At 33.5% G+C, this 16,968-nt stretch overlaps 1 protein-coding gene across 1 annotated transcript; it reads right to left on the bottom strand.

Annotated features, from left to right (window-relative positions):
* Positions 1-50: 50 nt before the first annotated feature.
* On the bottom strand, positions 51-16,896 carry LOC102807168 (coiled-coil domain-containing protein 172-like). The gene is made up of 8 exons (XM_085504581.1): positions 16,639-16,896; positions 15,002-15,087; positions 12,787-12,903; positions 12,479-12,644; positions 10,512-10,619; positions 8,215-8,317; positions 3,386-3,560; positions 51-804 (listed from the first exon to the last, which is right to left on the bottom strand). Exons 1-8 carry the CDS (start codon positions 16,715-16,717, stop codon positions 769-771), a joined length of 870 nt encoding a protein of 289 aa, XP_085360707.1. The 5' UTR covers positions 16,718-16,896; the 3' UTR covers positions 51-768.
* Between the last annotated feature and the right edge of the window lie 72 nt (positions 16,897-16,968).

The raw sequence follows: 16,968 nt of genomic DNA, 5'->3' as shown, positions 1-16,968 counted from the left end.
TACCCTGTGCTGTTTATTTTGAAAAGTTCACATAAATGAAATGCAAGTCCTTTGACACTCTAACAACAAATGGTCAATTTATTTCTTCGAAAGCTTGCTATACCACTACAACATACATGAATAATCATTTTTTTGGCATTTTCGGGTATTATAGTTGGAATAAAGGACGTTATTATGTGATAAGGCTCAAACAAGGATGTTCACATGAATAATGTGCTCGACTGCATTTTCTCAAGTACTGCATACATTTCCGTTCTTGCTCTGTTACATTACTATGATAGACAGTGCATCCTTTATTTACTATAACATAAATAGAAATAAATTGACAGTGTATTGTGTATAATGCATTAAAGTATATGCATAATATGTCTATATTCTTACTTGATTTGTAAGATCTTTTCTCCTACTGACATGTATAAATATTCTGCTTCCCATTCCACTTGGGTTTTCTTCAAGTAATGTAAATAAATGAAGGTCAACAGATACATGTATGCATGGTTCAACGATTGTTTACATATTTGTTATTATATTTCCGTGACAGATTTTTCTTCATAATTTCTCTGACAAAATCACATACATTACTCATGGCATAATAAATCCTCTGTGAAGCCTAGCTATGCTCTGTACCAAAATACAATTGGAATATACACTTACAACTTCTAACTGATAATAAAATATTAATCAGAGAAAGCGTCAAATTATGGATAATCGTAATAATATAAGTTCATTCCAATTCATTGAATACATACTGAATATAGGACTTGACATTTAAAACGTATCTGTGGATCTTCCACGAACTTTTCCCTACAATTAAACAAAATTAAATCAGATTAATTTAATGATATTACCAGTTTCAGAAAAAAATACCATGCTTCAAACTGACCCTATGTACAGGATTTTTGTAAATATTTCATTCATGTGCCAAAATACACACTGCATAATAATTATATTACTTGCTGCATGGTTTTGAGTACCAGTGTTTCAGAGCAAAACTGAAAAAGTACCTACAATCCAAAATGGCCACTATATTGAACTGTCAATCCAAAATGGCCACTATATACTATTGAATTGCCAATCCAAAATGGCCACTATATACTATTGAATTGCCAATCCAAAATGGCCACTATATACTATTGAATTGCCAATCCAAAATGGCCACTATATACTATTGAATTGCCAATCCAAAATGGCCACTATATACTATTGAATTGCCAATCCAATATGATCACTATATTGAAATTACTAATCTCAAGTGATCACTAAACTGGCAACCAATTCATTGAAATTACCAATCAACTGAGAATAACACAGCCCTCTGTTACGTATGACAAATGAAATGTCAACATTATAGATTAAAATGGGGGTCCTAATGTGTATACTGGCAAAAGGTTAAAACAAATGGTTTCCCTGTCAGACATCTTGAATTAGATCAAGGCATTGATCAACTTTGATGTCTTTGAACCAAGTTTGGATCTAATTGGAAAGTGGCAATTTCAGATAAGGTAGAAATGTGTGAGACAGACAAAAAAATGTTCGTCAAAGTAAGTGGCTGCCAGGTGACATTCTTTGTAACATACTGGAATTCCATTTTCATTTATGTGCTAGAACACAACTGTCTGTCAACAAAGCCTGGACGTAATTGGAAATTATGCATGAAATTGAGATATATGAGCAGAATTAGGCAAAATGGCTCATGGTCAGCCATAATTGCATATATAGTCTTGACAAAACTTGTATTTTCATAAAATAATATACTGCCACTGTGCCAAATCTCAATAAACTTAGTATTCACAAGTTATAAGCAAAAATAGACAAAAATAGGTATTTTGAAGTACTAAATGTGCAGTCAATCTGAAAAAATGAAGAATGTGAGTCAGTACGTCAAAAGGTATTACCGTACCTACATTTCAACAGAATCAGCCAGTACAACTTGAAGATAATGTTCTACACATATAAAATGTAGGTTATTTTTGTGTCAAATATTGCCAGCAGTTGGCCATTTTGAATCTGAACAGAAAAAGAAATTTGGGATGTCTGGATATCATCACATATCAACTATGTAAAGTTTGAGAAAAATCGGTCTATGAACTTTCGCAATTATGAGACAGGTGGATAAATGAAGAGACGGATATAATCAAACCCGTAAGCCCCTGGACTGCACTCAGCTGGGGGCTTAAATACTATATTGAAGTTACCAATCTAAAGCAGCTGCTATATTGAGGTTGAAAATTTAAAGTTGCTCCTATATTGAATTCCAAATGACCACTATATTGAAATCACTACATAAAAGTTGCCCCTATATTGAATTCCAAATTCCAAATGACCATAAGAAAGTGGCCACTATATTGAAGTTACCAATATAAAGTAGTCACTACATTAAAGTACTAATTCAATGCAGCTTCTATGACAAAGAAACAATGACCTTTCTTAAATTGATATGAGTGTTATAATTACCGGTAGTGGTGAATATATATAGGGGCAACCAGTCCAGAGTGATCAGTATAAAGAGGTAACCAGGTTGTAATGATCACTATAGAGACAAGAAGCCAGAATGACTACTGTTTAGAGGTCACAAAGTAAATAGTAATAAAATGCTATAATGTAACTACAAGGCTAGAGATGAATTACTATATGTAGAGGCAACCAAACTTGAATGTCACTATACAAAAACAACTAAGCCAAAATCCCACTGTCATGCAGAGGCAACCAAGCCAGAGTGATCACAGTACAGAAACAAATAAGCTAGTGTGGTCACTATGTAGAGGGAATCAAACTTGAATGTCACTATACAAAAACAACTAAGCCAAAGTGCCCACTGTCATGCAGAGGCAACCAAGCCAGAGTGATCACAGTACAGAAACAAATAAGCTAGTGTGGTCACTATGTAGAGGCAACCAAACTTGAATGTCACTATACAAAAACAACTAAGCCAAAGTGCCCACTGTCATGCAGAGGCAACCAAGCCAGAGTGATCACAGTACAGAAACAAATAAGCTAGTGTGGTCACTATGTAGAGGCAACCAAACTTGAAAGTCACTATACAAAAACAACTAAGCCAAAGTGCCCACTGTCATGCAGAGGCAACCAAGCCAGAGTGATCACAGTACAGAAACAAATAAGCTAGTGTGGTCACTATGTAGAGGCAACCAAACATGAATGTCACTATACAAAAACAACTAAGCCATAGTGCCCACTATGCAGAGGCAACCAAGCCAGAGTGATCACAGTACAGAAACAAATAAGCTAGTGTGGTCACTATGTAGAGGCAACCAAACCAGAAAGGTACATTGTACATGTACATGTATATAGAGGCAACCAACCAACCAACCAAGCATGGTCACTACATAAAGTAAAAAAAAAAAGAAAATACATGACTACTTCTTACCTGTGATCTCTTTAAAAGTCTATGATTTTGATATGAGTGTTCATTTCTAATTTTTGAATTCTGTTGCAGTTGTTGTTGCCAATTTTTCTGTTGTAGTTGCTGTAATTCCAATTTAAGCATTTCACACATCCCTTCCATTGACTGTGTTTTACAATGATCTAACTCAGCCTGTAACCTAATACACAAAAATAGTGATTGCAGTCATTTACAAGACATACCAGATAGAATATAAAATTAAAATAAATTGATTGAAACAGCATGTCCACCAATTCCCAACCAGATTTTTGCTGGGACAGGTACATGTAAATGTAGAAATTGTACAGGTGAATAAAATTATCAAATTTGTACTACCCAGAACTGATCAAATGAAGAAGTCAACAAGCAGCCTGTTGGCTGAGATAGCTCCACTGTTAGCAATGCACCTTTCAATTAAAGAACTGAAGATGTCATTAGAAAATGAACAATATGTATAGTATCAAAGCAATCACACTTGTGGTTTTTAACAAGAAGTCAAAAATATCACTTTTTACCAAAAATGACAACAATATTCCTCAAAATTAGAGAATGGAAGATATCATCACAAAGTGAACAAATCTGAGAGAGGTCCACATGTAGTACCTATATTTGTAATATCAAAGCAATTGGACTTGCGGCTTTAACAAGAAGTCGAAAATATCACTTTTTACCAAAAATGACAAAAATATTCCTCAAAATTAGAGAATTGAAGATATCATCACAAAATGAACAAATCTGATAAAGGTCCACATGTAGTACCTATATATGTAATATCAAAGCAATCAGACTTGCGGTTTTTAACAAGAAGTCGAAAATATCACTTTTTACCAAAAATGGCAAAAATATTCCTCAAAATTAGAGAATTGAAGATATCATCACAAAATGAACAAATCTGGGAAAGGTCCACATGTAGTACCTATATATGTAATATCAAAGCAATCAGACTTGCGGCTTTTAGCAAGAAGTCGAAAATATCACTTTTTACCAAAAATGACAAAAATATTCCTCAAAATTAGAGAATTGAAGATATCATCACAAAATGAACAAATCTGAGAAAGATCCACATGTAGTACCTATATATGTAATATCAAAGCAATCAGACTTGCGTTTTTTAACAAGAAGTCGAAAATATCACTTTTTACCAAAAATGTCAAAAATATTCACCAAAATTAGAGAATTAAAGATATCATCACAAAATGAACAAATCTGATACAGGTCCACATGTAGTACCTATATATGTAATATCAAAGCAATCGAACTTATCAAAAATATCAATTTTTACCAAAAATGACAAAAATATTCATCAAAAATAGAGAATTTGAGATTTTGACATGAAATGAACAAATCTGAGAAAGAACCATCCAGGGTACTTGCATATCAAATTTTAAAACATTCTGACTTGCAGTTTCAAAGAAGAAGTTAAAATTGTAAAGTTGACGACGACGACGGACAATCAGTAATATGAACAGCCTAGCTGTGTCGACTTTTTACCAAAAGCTACATTCATAGTTTTTAAAACCAGTCAATACCCATGAAATAAATATGATGAACAAACATTTTGATTTCAAAATCTAGCTAGGGACAGGTACATTATCACCTGGGACAGGCTTTTTTATTTCAAAATCTAGCTAGGGACAGGTACATTATCACCTGGGACAGGCATTTTTACTTCAAAATCTAGCTAGGGACAGGTACATTATCACCTGGGACAGGCATTTTTATTTCAAAATCTAGCTAGGAACAGGTACATTATCACCTGGGACAGGCATTTTTATTTCAAAATCTAGCTAGGGACAGGTACATTATCACCTGGGACAGGCATTTTTATTTCAAAATCTAGCTAGGGACATGTACATTATCACCTGGGACAGGCATTTTTATTTCAAAATCTAGCTGGGGACAGGTATATTATCATCTGGGACAGGCATTTTTATTTCAAAATCTAGCTGGGGACAGGTATATTATCACCTGGGACAGGCATTTTTATTTCAAAATCTAGCTAGGGACATGTACATTATCACCTGGGACAGGTATTTTTATTTCAAAATCTAGCTGGGGACAGGTACATTATCACCTGGGACAGGCATTTTTATTTCAAAATCTAGCTAGGGACAGGTACATTATCACCTGGGACAGGCATTTTTATTTCAAAATCTAGCTGGGGACAGGTACATTATCACCTGGGACAGGCATTTTTATTTCAAAATCTAGCTAGGGACAGGTACATTATCACCTGGGACAGGTATTTTTATTTCAAAATCTAGCTGGGGACAGGTACATTATCACCTGGGACAGGCATTTTTATTTCAAAATCTAGCTAGGGACAGGTACATTATCACCTGGGACAGGCATTTTTATTTCAAAATCTAGCTAGGGACAGGTACATTATCACCTGGGACAGGCATTTTTATTTCAAAATCTAGCTGGGGACAGGTACATTATCACCTGGGACAGGTATTTTTATTTCAAAATCTAGCTGGGGACAGGTACATTATCACCTGGGACAGGCATTTTTATTTCAAAATCTAGCTGGGGACAGGTACATTATCACCTGGGACAGGCATTTTTATTTCAAAATCTAGCTAGGGACAGGTACATTATCACCTGGGACAGGCATTTTTATTTCAAAATCTAGCTAGGGACAGGTACATTATCACCTGGGACAGGCATTTTTATTTCAAAATCTAGCTAGGGACAGGTACATTATCACCTGGGACAGGCATTTTTATTTCAAAATCTAGCTCGGGACAGGTACATTATCACCTGGGACAGGCATTTTTATTTCAAAATCTAGCTAGGGACAGGTACATTATCACCTGGGACAGGCATTTTTATTTCAAAATCTAGCTAGGGACAGGTACATTATCACCTGGGACAGGCATTTTTATTTCAAAATCTAGCTTGGGACAGGTACATTATCACCTGGGACAGGCATTTTTATTTCAAAATCTAGCTGGGGACAGGTACATTATCACCTGGGACAGGCATTTTTATTTCAAAATCTAGCTAGGGACAGGTACATTATCACCTGGGACAGGCATTTTTATTTCAAAATCTAGCTAGGGACAGGTACATTATCACCTGGGACAGGCATTTTTATTTCAAAATCTAGCTAGGGACAGGTACATTATCACCTGGGACAGGCATTTTTATTTCAAAATCTAGCTAGCGACAGGTACATTATCACCTGGGACAGGCATTTTTATTTCAAAATCTAGCTTGGGACAGGTACATTATCACCTGGGACAGGCATTTTTATTTCAAAATCTAGCTAGGGACAGGTACATTATCACCTGGGACAGGCATTTTTATTTCAAAATCTAGCTAGGGACAGGTACATTATCACCTGGGACAGGCATTTTTATTTCAAAATCTGTACAATGGCCAAATAACTTTTAAACATTTAAAATTTTTAAACATCCTAATGATTTTGATAGATCAAGAATTACGATTGTTTTTAAAAAAAAGGAGGCGATTGGCATTTCGAAACACATATAAAACCTGAACCAAAACTTGGATTGTTCCTGTTTCTATGAGAATCATAGAAGTAAATGAAAAATAAACAATATTATAACCCCCTCCCCCCTTTGATGATTTTTTCCATAGCATGAAATACAGGTTCCTGTATTTGAACAAAACTATATTACAATTACTGATGGAGAGATTTATGAAGCAAATAATACATTTCATGCAATGTTTTATTGTAGATATCTATCATACTCGACCACATTAGCACCCAGTGTACTCTACTCAGAAAATCATGATTTTTAGGGGTGGGCTCTTACCCGAGCACCCTCCCTCGGAAAAGAGAGCAAATGACAATTTTAGTTCACAATGTGACAAGTTGAGAGGGATATTACGACTTTGGGGGGAAATAAAATTATGAAATTAGTTGTGTCATCATTTACTTTTACAATGAAGGAACAGAAATAAATGGTCACAAAAAATACGCACATTTTATTACAATATTCAAATTTACTCAAATTTACAAGTTAAAAATTTTAGAGCCTGTTGGAACACAGTCAAAGTCATATCTTCACCATTATCTTCATTGTCGAATGTATTGGATCGTACACAAACTCCTAATGAAAAGCACTTTTCGCCATGTTTTCTCGCATGATTTGACTTGCAACAACGTCCTTTGACCTCTGTTATTAACCAATCAGAATGCTGTGTTGTACGAATACAATTCTTCAGAAATTCCTGAAGACTTTCTGGTAACGCAATGCGGAAGTGAATTATTGATGTTGCAGTACGATCTGTAGCAATTGATTTCGGCAAATAAATGCCATGAATTTTTTTTTCAAAAAACAGTAACTAGCAATTTTTGATAGGTAAACTGAATATGGCATGAAATATTTTATAATATTGCATTTCACTTTCATTAACAGGTCATTGTCGTGACTTTTACCGACCATTATCATGGTCTACATATTCACAACATTTTGACAGCGATCGATATCCACACTGTATCATTTAAAAACAATGACCAGTATTCAGAAAAGTGTTAAACAATGATCAAAGACCAAGTTTTATGATTATACAGTCAAATTAGGAGCATTTGAAGGGAATTGGCGCTCAGCCGAACGTGAAACCGAAAATAGAAATGTCCCAAAAGTGGGGGATGGGCGCTAACCCGAGCATGGGCTCTCAGCTGTGATTTGGCTCGGAGTATAGCCACTGTATACTATGAGTCAGAACAATTAACGAAGTCGGAAAGTATGGTATATACTGGCCCATAGTGTTGCAAATTACTGCAAGCTCATTCAATGTCATAAAGTGTCAGAAGAAGGAGAATAACTATATAGATATACTTTTTAAATCCTTGGTCAGTCTGTGGATGCCTTGCCACCTGTAGTTTTTCTTGTTCTAAACCTTTGAGTATATTCTGTTGTTTGGAGATGCTGATATCCAAATCTACAAATTAAATAAAATAGTAAAACATAGTTAATCTCTGGTGACCTTTGTTACATAACATTATTTCCTTTATCATACTGGTAGTTTGTTTCAATATGAATATGAATTATCATAGTTTTGAAAACCAACACGTTTTAGGATTGAAACAGCAGTGGGGAATCAGTCTACCAAAAGTTGAATGATGTAAATATCTTACAAAAACATTGGTGCCTGATTTGTTTATTAATTATTTCCGGTTTTATTCAAAGTGATTCAGATATTTTAGTATAAAAACAAAAGCCTCATTTCAGAAAAAAAAAGGAATTGTGAAACATACAAGATAACAGAAAATCTTAGCTGGTTTTTGCTCAAGTATTTTGTACAGGTATCTCTGTCATAAATTAATGATTTTATACTGCCGCAAATTATATATTTATTGTGCCATGACTGTATTATTTGAAAAGTAAAAAGCACCCTCTAGGGATAACTATTACGTTGCAAGCTCTGCTTTGTATGAAAATTAACTAACATGTTTCTAAAAAATAGTTAATATGTGTTCAGTGGAGAAGAAACTCAACAGTACTGTTTGCCTCCTGAGAATCTACATCTTCAAACTCTGTCTTTGAAGTGTGTTTTTAAATTATTATAAAAGTTTGATAATTGTGTTCTAACAACTGAGACAAATTTTGATTTTCAAAATTGATATACTTTCGACAAAGAAATTTTCTGTCAAATGAACTGTATGTCAAATACAAAATTTTGAGTACCATTTCCCTTTCAAAACGTTTTGCCTGTTATGTATTTTTGCAGTATATTTGTTTTAATAACTTTGGACTAAACAGACATAATTTTTTATTGGCTTCAGATCTTGATCAAAAGTTTGCCATCCAAAGGGTTATTCATATGAGTGCTTATATCTATTATCTGACATATTGTTTTCTGTTAAGATTTTGAATACGATTTTCTCAATTTTTGCACGATATTTCCACACAGGATATCTGCCGATTGCACTAAGGTAAGATTTTATACTGATGAATTAGGTGACCAAGTTTGACACAGTTCTGAATAGAATTAGTAATGTTATTGTGCACACATTAACAATTATTGACAACAGACATTTTTTTTCCTTAATAGACCTCTTTCTTTCCCGTTCCGTTTACATTTTTTGATATGGGCAAGGTAATAAAAAAGTAAATATTGAATCTCTGGTCTCACCTGCAAACATTTAGACAGAAAACAAGTCACTGTCTTTTTGTATTTTGCTGAATTATCAGTTCAGTGCACAAAATGGAGATATAAAATGATCTACATACAGTTTGAAAATGTTATTGTTGGGGTATTTCCTTCCACTGATTCATAAATATGATTAATTGGTGGAAACATTTACACCACAAGTCCTGTTCAGGCTAAGATTTGAGCTAATCTTATATATTTGTATATCACAGGCTAAGAAAAGCCCAAACTTGCTAAGAATACGTAAATCTTCAGTCCTATTAACTATGATTACTCAGTACAGTAACCAAAAAGATTACATGTTAGTTTTATGGTTATAAAACAATACCAAACCAAATTCATAACATGCAAATTCAATAACAGGAAGCACAAAGTTTCATCGTTAGTTCAATTTTTTCTCAAAACAATGTTCCTAGATGTGCTCGCATTGATTGTCATGTCAGAAATAATTAACATACTGAAATGAATTGTTATGAATAGTAAATATTCAAAATGAACACTCAACACAATGGGCGCTTAGCTAATGATCTGGATCAGGTCTTAAAAACAGATCTGATTTCATCTATACTTATGGATTCTTAGCCTGTGCTGAGATTTTGTGCACATTTTCTTAGCACAGACTAGCATTTTTGACCTCTTTGCCAGTGCTACGAGGCTTCGCGCGAACACAACTTTAGCCACAAATATCTTGGCAGTATTAAAATCAGGATGAAATTTGCACAGTTGTTACATAAAACTAGGTCTGTCATGAATTATTGTTTTTTTGTTTTTTGTTATCCCCATGCAAATTTTGTTGATGAAATTGTTGTTAAACTTGCAGTATTTATTATCAAATCCTGCTTTAGCAACTGCATTGCTGTTTAAATTGTGCTGGCAACTTTTAAAATGTGAGAGCAATTGTTGTACATTTATCTACAAGTTTGATAACAAACACTACAAGTGTTACATCAACAAAACTGTTCATTGACATTATCAGACCAACCTCTTAGTCTGCCATCAATGTGTGATTTTGCTAATTTTTTTTGCAGTCGCTCTTTCTCATTCTGCAGCTGTCGATATACTTCCTCATGCTTTTTGAAAATGGCAAGTTCTATAAAAAACAAAATAATTAGTCCATCAACTGCCTTCAGTTGATTAATATACAGTATTTAAAGTGTTGTTATCTGCAACTATCATACATTTTTTTCTAATGTTGTTGAAGTGTTGAATGACTTGATGCCCTACAAAATAGTCTTATAACATCCTTCACAACTGCTCTTTTTAAAAAAAAGTCATGCTCTTATCCCAGTAATACCATTCAAGCCCTCTATATTAAAATGTTAATGCAAATTTTATAAGCACTGTGGATACAGTTCCAGTGAAGAATGCATGATAACTGTATTATGTGGTGGTTGCAAAAAATAAATATTAGTTATTTTAATATGATTCTGTAACAAAATAACTGGCTACAGTGCAATACTACATCTGGGGCCATAATATAATTTGAACACTGGGTGGCGCTATACCCATAATCACTGATTTTAGTGAAAATAACATAAAATATGCAATTGTAGTGTTGCTGTGTGCACAATGGTTTCAATTGAATGTCCTTAGCTATCTACAGGTGATATATTAATTATCAGTGATATCGTTCCTCATAAAACTGTGTAATTAATTTGAATGAATCAGTTGGTTCTGGGAATTAAATACAGGTCAAACTTAGAGGGCGTCATAGGGCAACAACCATACCACAATAAATACACAACACACATTGATATGCAAATGTGTTACATTATATGCTGGCTGAGCTTGGGAGGGCACTGGGAAACTACAACTACAAAATGACTATGAAACAAAAGTCCCCCTGGAAAGAAAGGCTAAAAGAAACACAATGCAGAAATACATTACACAAAGCAAAGCAAAATGATAAAATATAAAAGACAAAATTCAAAGGCAAATAAAAGCTTAGAAAACATAAAAAAATAAAAAAAAATAGCAATCAAAAGTCACATTTCAGACAGCAGAAATAAAATTGCATCCACTCACTTTGCAAATGTATGGGTCGGGTGGGTGAACGGGCTGCTAGCAAAGTTAAAAGGTGGTGCTGGCTCAGGCTGTGAGGCAAAGATGCAACTAATTAGAAATAGGAATTATACAATGAATAGTTTTCTTTCGGGGGGGAGGTGAATTATAGGTTCAATTTCCTTTTTGGTGATACACTATGGAACATAAATGAAATTGTTGGAAATACCTCATCCGCTTTAATTCGGAAATATGTAACTGATTTATGGCAATATAGAAAAGAAATGATGAATGTAATTTAAAGATATGTATTACTGTTTTCATGGTGCTGATACAAAGGTTGAATAAACATTATTATTATTATATAGCAGTCAAAAGTCACATTTCAGACAGCAGAATTAAAAGTGCACCCACTCACTTTGCAAAAGGGTGGGTCGGGTGGGTGAACGGGCTGCTTGCAAAGTTAAAAGGTGGTGCTGGCTCAGGCTGCGAGGCAAAGATGCAACTAATTAGAAATAGGAATTATACACCACAGATTGACTGTTTATTTATATTAAATCAGCAATAAGCTGGCTTGTTATTGGCTGAGGATGCCAAGCCCACTTCAGCCTCGAACATGATTGGCTCTGGTGGGAATGCCCACAACTGACCTTTCAGGGAGGCAGGCAGCGGATTAATTTAATGCATTTAAAACATGTTCATAATTAACATAGTCATTACTTTACTATTGGCAAAAAAAGCTTAATGTGTTTATCAAAACACAATAATGACACAGAAAGGAACAGCAGTATATGGTCTCAAGAACTAAAACTAAGGTATACAAAATAATGATAAAACTACAAAAACTGAATTTTAACTACAATGCATTTTACCTTCCTAGTAAAAATTGATAGAAATTGGTTAACTATATAGTGTATGGGCAAAGACCAGACAATAATTTAAACTTGCCTTTTTCAAGTTCCTTTTCTTCTTTCCTTAGGTGTTCAAGTTTCTCCTGAGAATCATTTTCTCTTGACTGTTTCCCCTTTCCAATTAAATCATATTTTTTATTGAAATGCTGAACTTCAAATACAAAACTATCTTTTTCTTTACTATATTTTTTCTCTAAATTTTCCTGTGTAAATAATAATAATAAATAATAAATAAATAATATAGGCAACATGTAACTGAGACAAAAATTGATAAATAGTACTACTAAAAATTAAGCTCTATACCATCTGACAATTAAATAAATAATATTGAGAAAAAAGTCCTACCAGGTCTGCCAAACTCTTCATATGTTGCTGCTGTAATTCTTGAAGTTGTTCTTTAAGAATAGTTTCTTTATTACTGTTCAATTTTAGATTTAGTTCTTCTTCTGCTAGAAGTTGGAACTGAAAATTTAAAATAACACCTTCAATTCAATTGTTAATATCACTATTTTATAACTGTGAAAAGTAGCACCTGTACCTAATTATGTAAGTTTGATTACCGGTACACGTAAGTTTGTGAAAGTAAACAAGAAAAAAAAGTAATTGCATTACATAGTCCTGTGAGTTCTCAAGTTTAAGAAATATATAAAGTTTAAACAGAAACAGTCTGAGAAAGTCAGAGACATTTTTGGTTTCCAAACTGCTTTCAAACTAAAACAAAATTGGCATCAGTAGACCACTTTAAGTCCAATCTGATAAACAAAGTTTGATGAATTTTTAACATTAAAATGGTTGCCATTCATCCATCTTGAATCTGATCATCAAACAATTATACATGCATATGTGGGGCATGATGTATGACATATACACGGTTTGAATATGATTGGTCATGGCATGTCAGAAATATGGCTCAAGATTGAAAAGCATTAGTTAAAACATAATTGCCACTGGTCGGCCATTTTGAATCCATTCTGAAAAACTAAATTACATGCATCAAGGTCTTATAATGCCTAATGTATGTAACAAGTTTGAATGAATGAATGAAATGAATGAAATCCACCTATATGCAACCAAGGTCTGGTTGAAAAAGAAAGGTTGAACATATGTCGCCCAAAAATTTGAATGTGATTCGACAACACATATCTGAGATACACATGGATACTGCACGAAGGTCAAAACTTAAGTTTTCAAAGAACTAAAAACAAACAACTTTATAACAATCCACAGGGACAACACAATCAACACAAGTACACTACATTATACGTTTACATCAGTGAGAATGATATGGACATTAAAAAGCGATGCCAAGTATGTGATTAACATAATTAGTTATTGCACCCCAGAGAAAATAGATATACTGTAGAACTGGAAATTATTTGCATATTGCAGTTTTATTTTTGTGTAATTTGTGGAAAAAACAATAAGCATGAAATTAAAAATGTATGAATAGTTTGTGTGGCTGGAATTATTTTTTTAAGACTTTGATCCTTATGTACGCATCTTATTAAACTGAATGAATATTCTATAGCTTGTCTGCCATTATTATATTTTACCATGTAGTCTATGATTGTACTAGTATTTTATACAATTATAATGTTCAAACCATGTAAATAATGTTCATTCCCATTATTTACAATGACACCTGGGGTGAGAAAAACAAATCTACAGGAAAAAATACCATATTGACACACACAAAAAAACAAAACAAATTTAAGTTGTTTACTGCAACATCATCCTGAAATAAAAAAGAAAAAAATCTCCCTTCCTAGTATTTCTAATGATCAATGGCACAATGGTTGAAATTAAAAGTACATCGCCTGTCCATCGGTCTGGTTGAAGAATAAAATTATCTGTTCCAATTGATGATGTACCTGTTCCTAGGAAGATAAATTACAACATACTGTTTGAAATAAAAATTCAGTCTTCATTTGGTCAGTATGGTAAGTAAAAACCTGATATCTTTTTTCACCTGTTCATAGTGATAGGCAGTTTGTACATTTATCTGTCCCATATAGGCTTCAAACAAACTTCAGCCTTTGGAGAATTGTGAGTAAATTTAGGCTTAGTGATCACAATTTAGAAATTGAAAGAGGTAGACAACAACGACCAAAAATTCCTGCGGAAGAGCGATTTTGTAAAAAATGTCATACAAATTCAGTTGAGGACTAACAACATTTTATCTTAGATTGTGAATTTCTCGATAAAGAAAGAGGTGAGCTGTTTCAAGAAATAGAAATTAAAAATAAAACTAAATAAAACAGACAATTTCATTAAAATAATGACGAGCTTCATACCCCTGGCAAAGTTTCTAAATAAGGCAAACAGAAATCAGGTATATGATAGCTATCATCTCTACATTGGAAGAATTCTGTAACTATCATTAATTTTTTTTTTCCTATTAAGCTTTTAACATCTTTTAATTTTAATTTTATCTTATAGTTTAGCTACTGTATTTTTTTTATGATTTATATTTTATTTACCATACTGCGCCCTCTGATGGCATAGTAGTGTAATAAAGTTATTATTATTTAATTTTGACCTCTCCTTTATAAGCCATTACCTTAACAGATAACTGCCCTTGAAGCACGATTATTTCATCTTCAGTGTTCTTTATCTCTTCTTTTGTTTGATTTGTTTCTGTTCTTACTGTGGGGAAATTTAAATATATAAATGCATGGTGGGTAGGGTTAAAGCTACTGACTTATACCTTGGGTGGCTGCACATCACATTGACTGGAACACTGAATATCAATACCATCTCATAAAAATCAGACCCTCTTTTGTGTTTGAATATTTTTGTGTTTGAATATTACATTATCAATGGTCATAGAAGCAACAGGTGAACATAATTTTTTCTTCTGACTTGTAAAAATTGTGAAAAAATGTATATCGTGAAAAAAAAAAAATTCATGGTAGTAAAATAATTATGTATATATATAATAATTATATTTTTCTTGTGCGCAAACTAGTAGATTAATTTTTGATCAATTCAATAAATAAAGATTTGTTTCGTCTTCAGATTAAAATAAACAAAGACAGACATAACATTTTCCATTTTATGATCTACCATTTGATTAGTTGGTTTAGCAAGAATTTCACACACACAATGAGTCTCATTTGATGGAGCTTTGTAGAATGTATGTAAATCTGTCAAACAAATAATGTTGTGACGTCCAAGTTAAGACTAAAATAGATATTCAATAAACTAGGGGTACACTTGTTTTCCCCAGAAAATATATAAATGCAAGTTCATTGCTGAATTAATTGAGAAGGGAAGGGAAATTCAAAACTACGCAACTGAGAGCTTCGTCAACCTGTCAGGCTTGACACAGGGTCAAGCATTTATGCCATCAAAGACATGAATTCATACATCAGGGGCATCCATATACATGTATGTTAGCGTCAAACTTTCAACAACACGGTGCCGAAGTTATTCAAACTTTAATTCTGCATCAATTGACTAAGGAAATGTTACTATCTACCGGTATATGCACTGTTTTAAAGAATATTTTTCTTGCCACAGGCCTGTAGTTACATTTATGTCAGTACAAAAATTTGAAGTTCACGTTTTGTTAAAAAGCAATCACAATGTGTTGTGACTTCTCCATAGATGTACTTAGCAATTAATTATTAAATGTGATGCAAGACATTTTTTTTCAAAGTTGCTTGACATATCGGTAATGATATTCTTGCTATGTTTTGCCAATTTGTTCATTATCTAATTTCCATATTTATTATTCATTTTCAAAAATGTTGATTGTATAACTAATTAATTGATTGTATCAACTGACGCATGGTGGAAGTTGATGCATTCAGAATTTGATAACCTTATTAATAAATACATATTTTTCCTGCTTGTTTTTTGTAATAAGTTAATGAGAAATAATAACCTGAAATGTCAATAAGAAACATTTTGTGCTGCACAAGATTCTATTTCTATCATACACTATAGCATTCTGTGTCATCCCCCCAGTAGTTTTGTTCAATTTTTTGTTTACACTATTTTCTTTCTGGGATTTAAGTGTGCAGATTGTTTTTTCTGCTATTGATTATCACTGCAGGATTTTTGTTCAGGATTTTTTCCTTAACAATTTTTTCCATGCCCTTTCTCCAAAGTGGTCAATCCCTAAAGCCGGCAAACAAGTTGCTTACAGTATACTTCTTGGAAGATTGAACGACAGTAGGCGTTTACACTTACACTCTGCTAAAAGGTTCCACCTATCTTGTGCCTTTTGCTCTGATTGCAGTATCTGCATGAAAAGCTCGTCTAGACTCATAATCTACACCAATTGGCAAGCTTCTTCGTTCAAACAATATCAGTAAAATTTACCATCAAAATCGTCTGCTACTGCAAAATATCACGTGGTGTCACTTCCACGGTCCGTCTCAAGAGGGCTCCCCTCCATCACCTTCGCAGGTGATTGGTCAATCCTAATAGAGGGAGACAAGATTGTGACCTCTGACCCCTTAACGGCGAAAAGAAAAAGCGGAGCGTTTAATGTCGATGAGGCCGGGAATACTATCTTTA

This window comes from Saccoglossus kowalevskii, chromosome 10 (genome assembly GCF_978046115.1).
Source record: "Saccoglossus kowalevskii chromosome 10, keSacKowa6.1, whole genome shotgun sequence".
NCBI lineage: Eukaryota > Metazoa > Hemichordata > Enteropneusta > Harrimaniidae > Saccoglossus > Saccoglossus kowalevskii.
This window is presented reverse-complemented; position numbering and strand designations above follow the sequence as displayed.

Excerpts from the sequence above, each read along its gene's own strand:
- LOC102807168 (XM_085504581.1), bottom strand. The coding sequence starts at position 16,717 with ATGAGTCTAGACGAGCTTTTCATGCAGATACTGCAATCAGAGCAAAAG. Across the intron at positions 12,645-12,786 it reads TGAAGAGTTTGGCAGACCTG|GAAAATTTAGAGAAAAAATA; the intron begins GTAGGACTTTTT and ends TTATTTACACAG. Across the intron at positions 805-3,385 it reads GACTTTTAAAGAGATCACAG|GGAAAAGTTCGTGGAAGATC; the intron begins GTAAGAAGTAGT and ends GTTTAATTGTAG.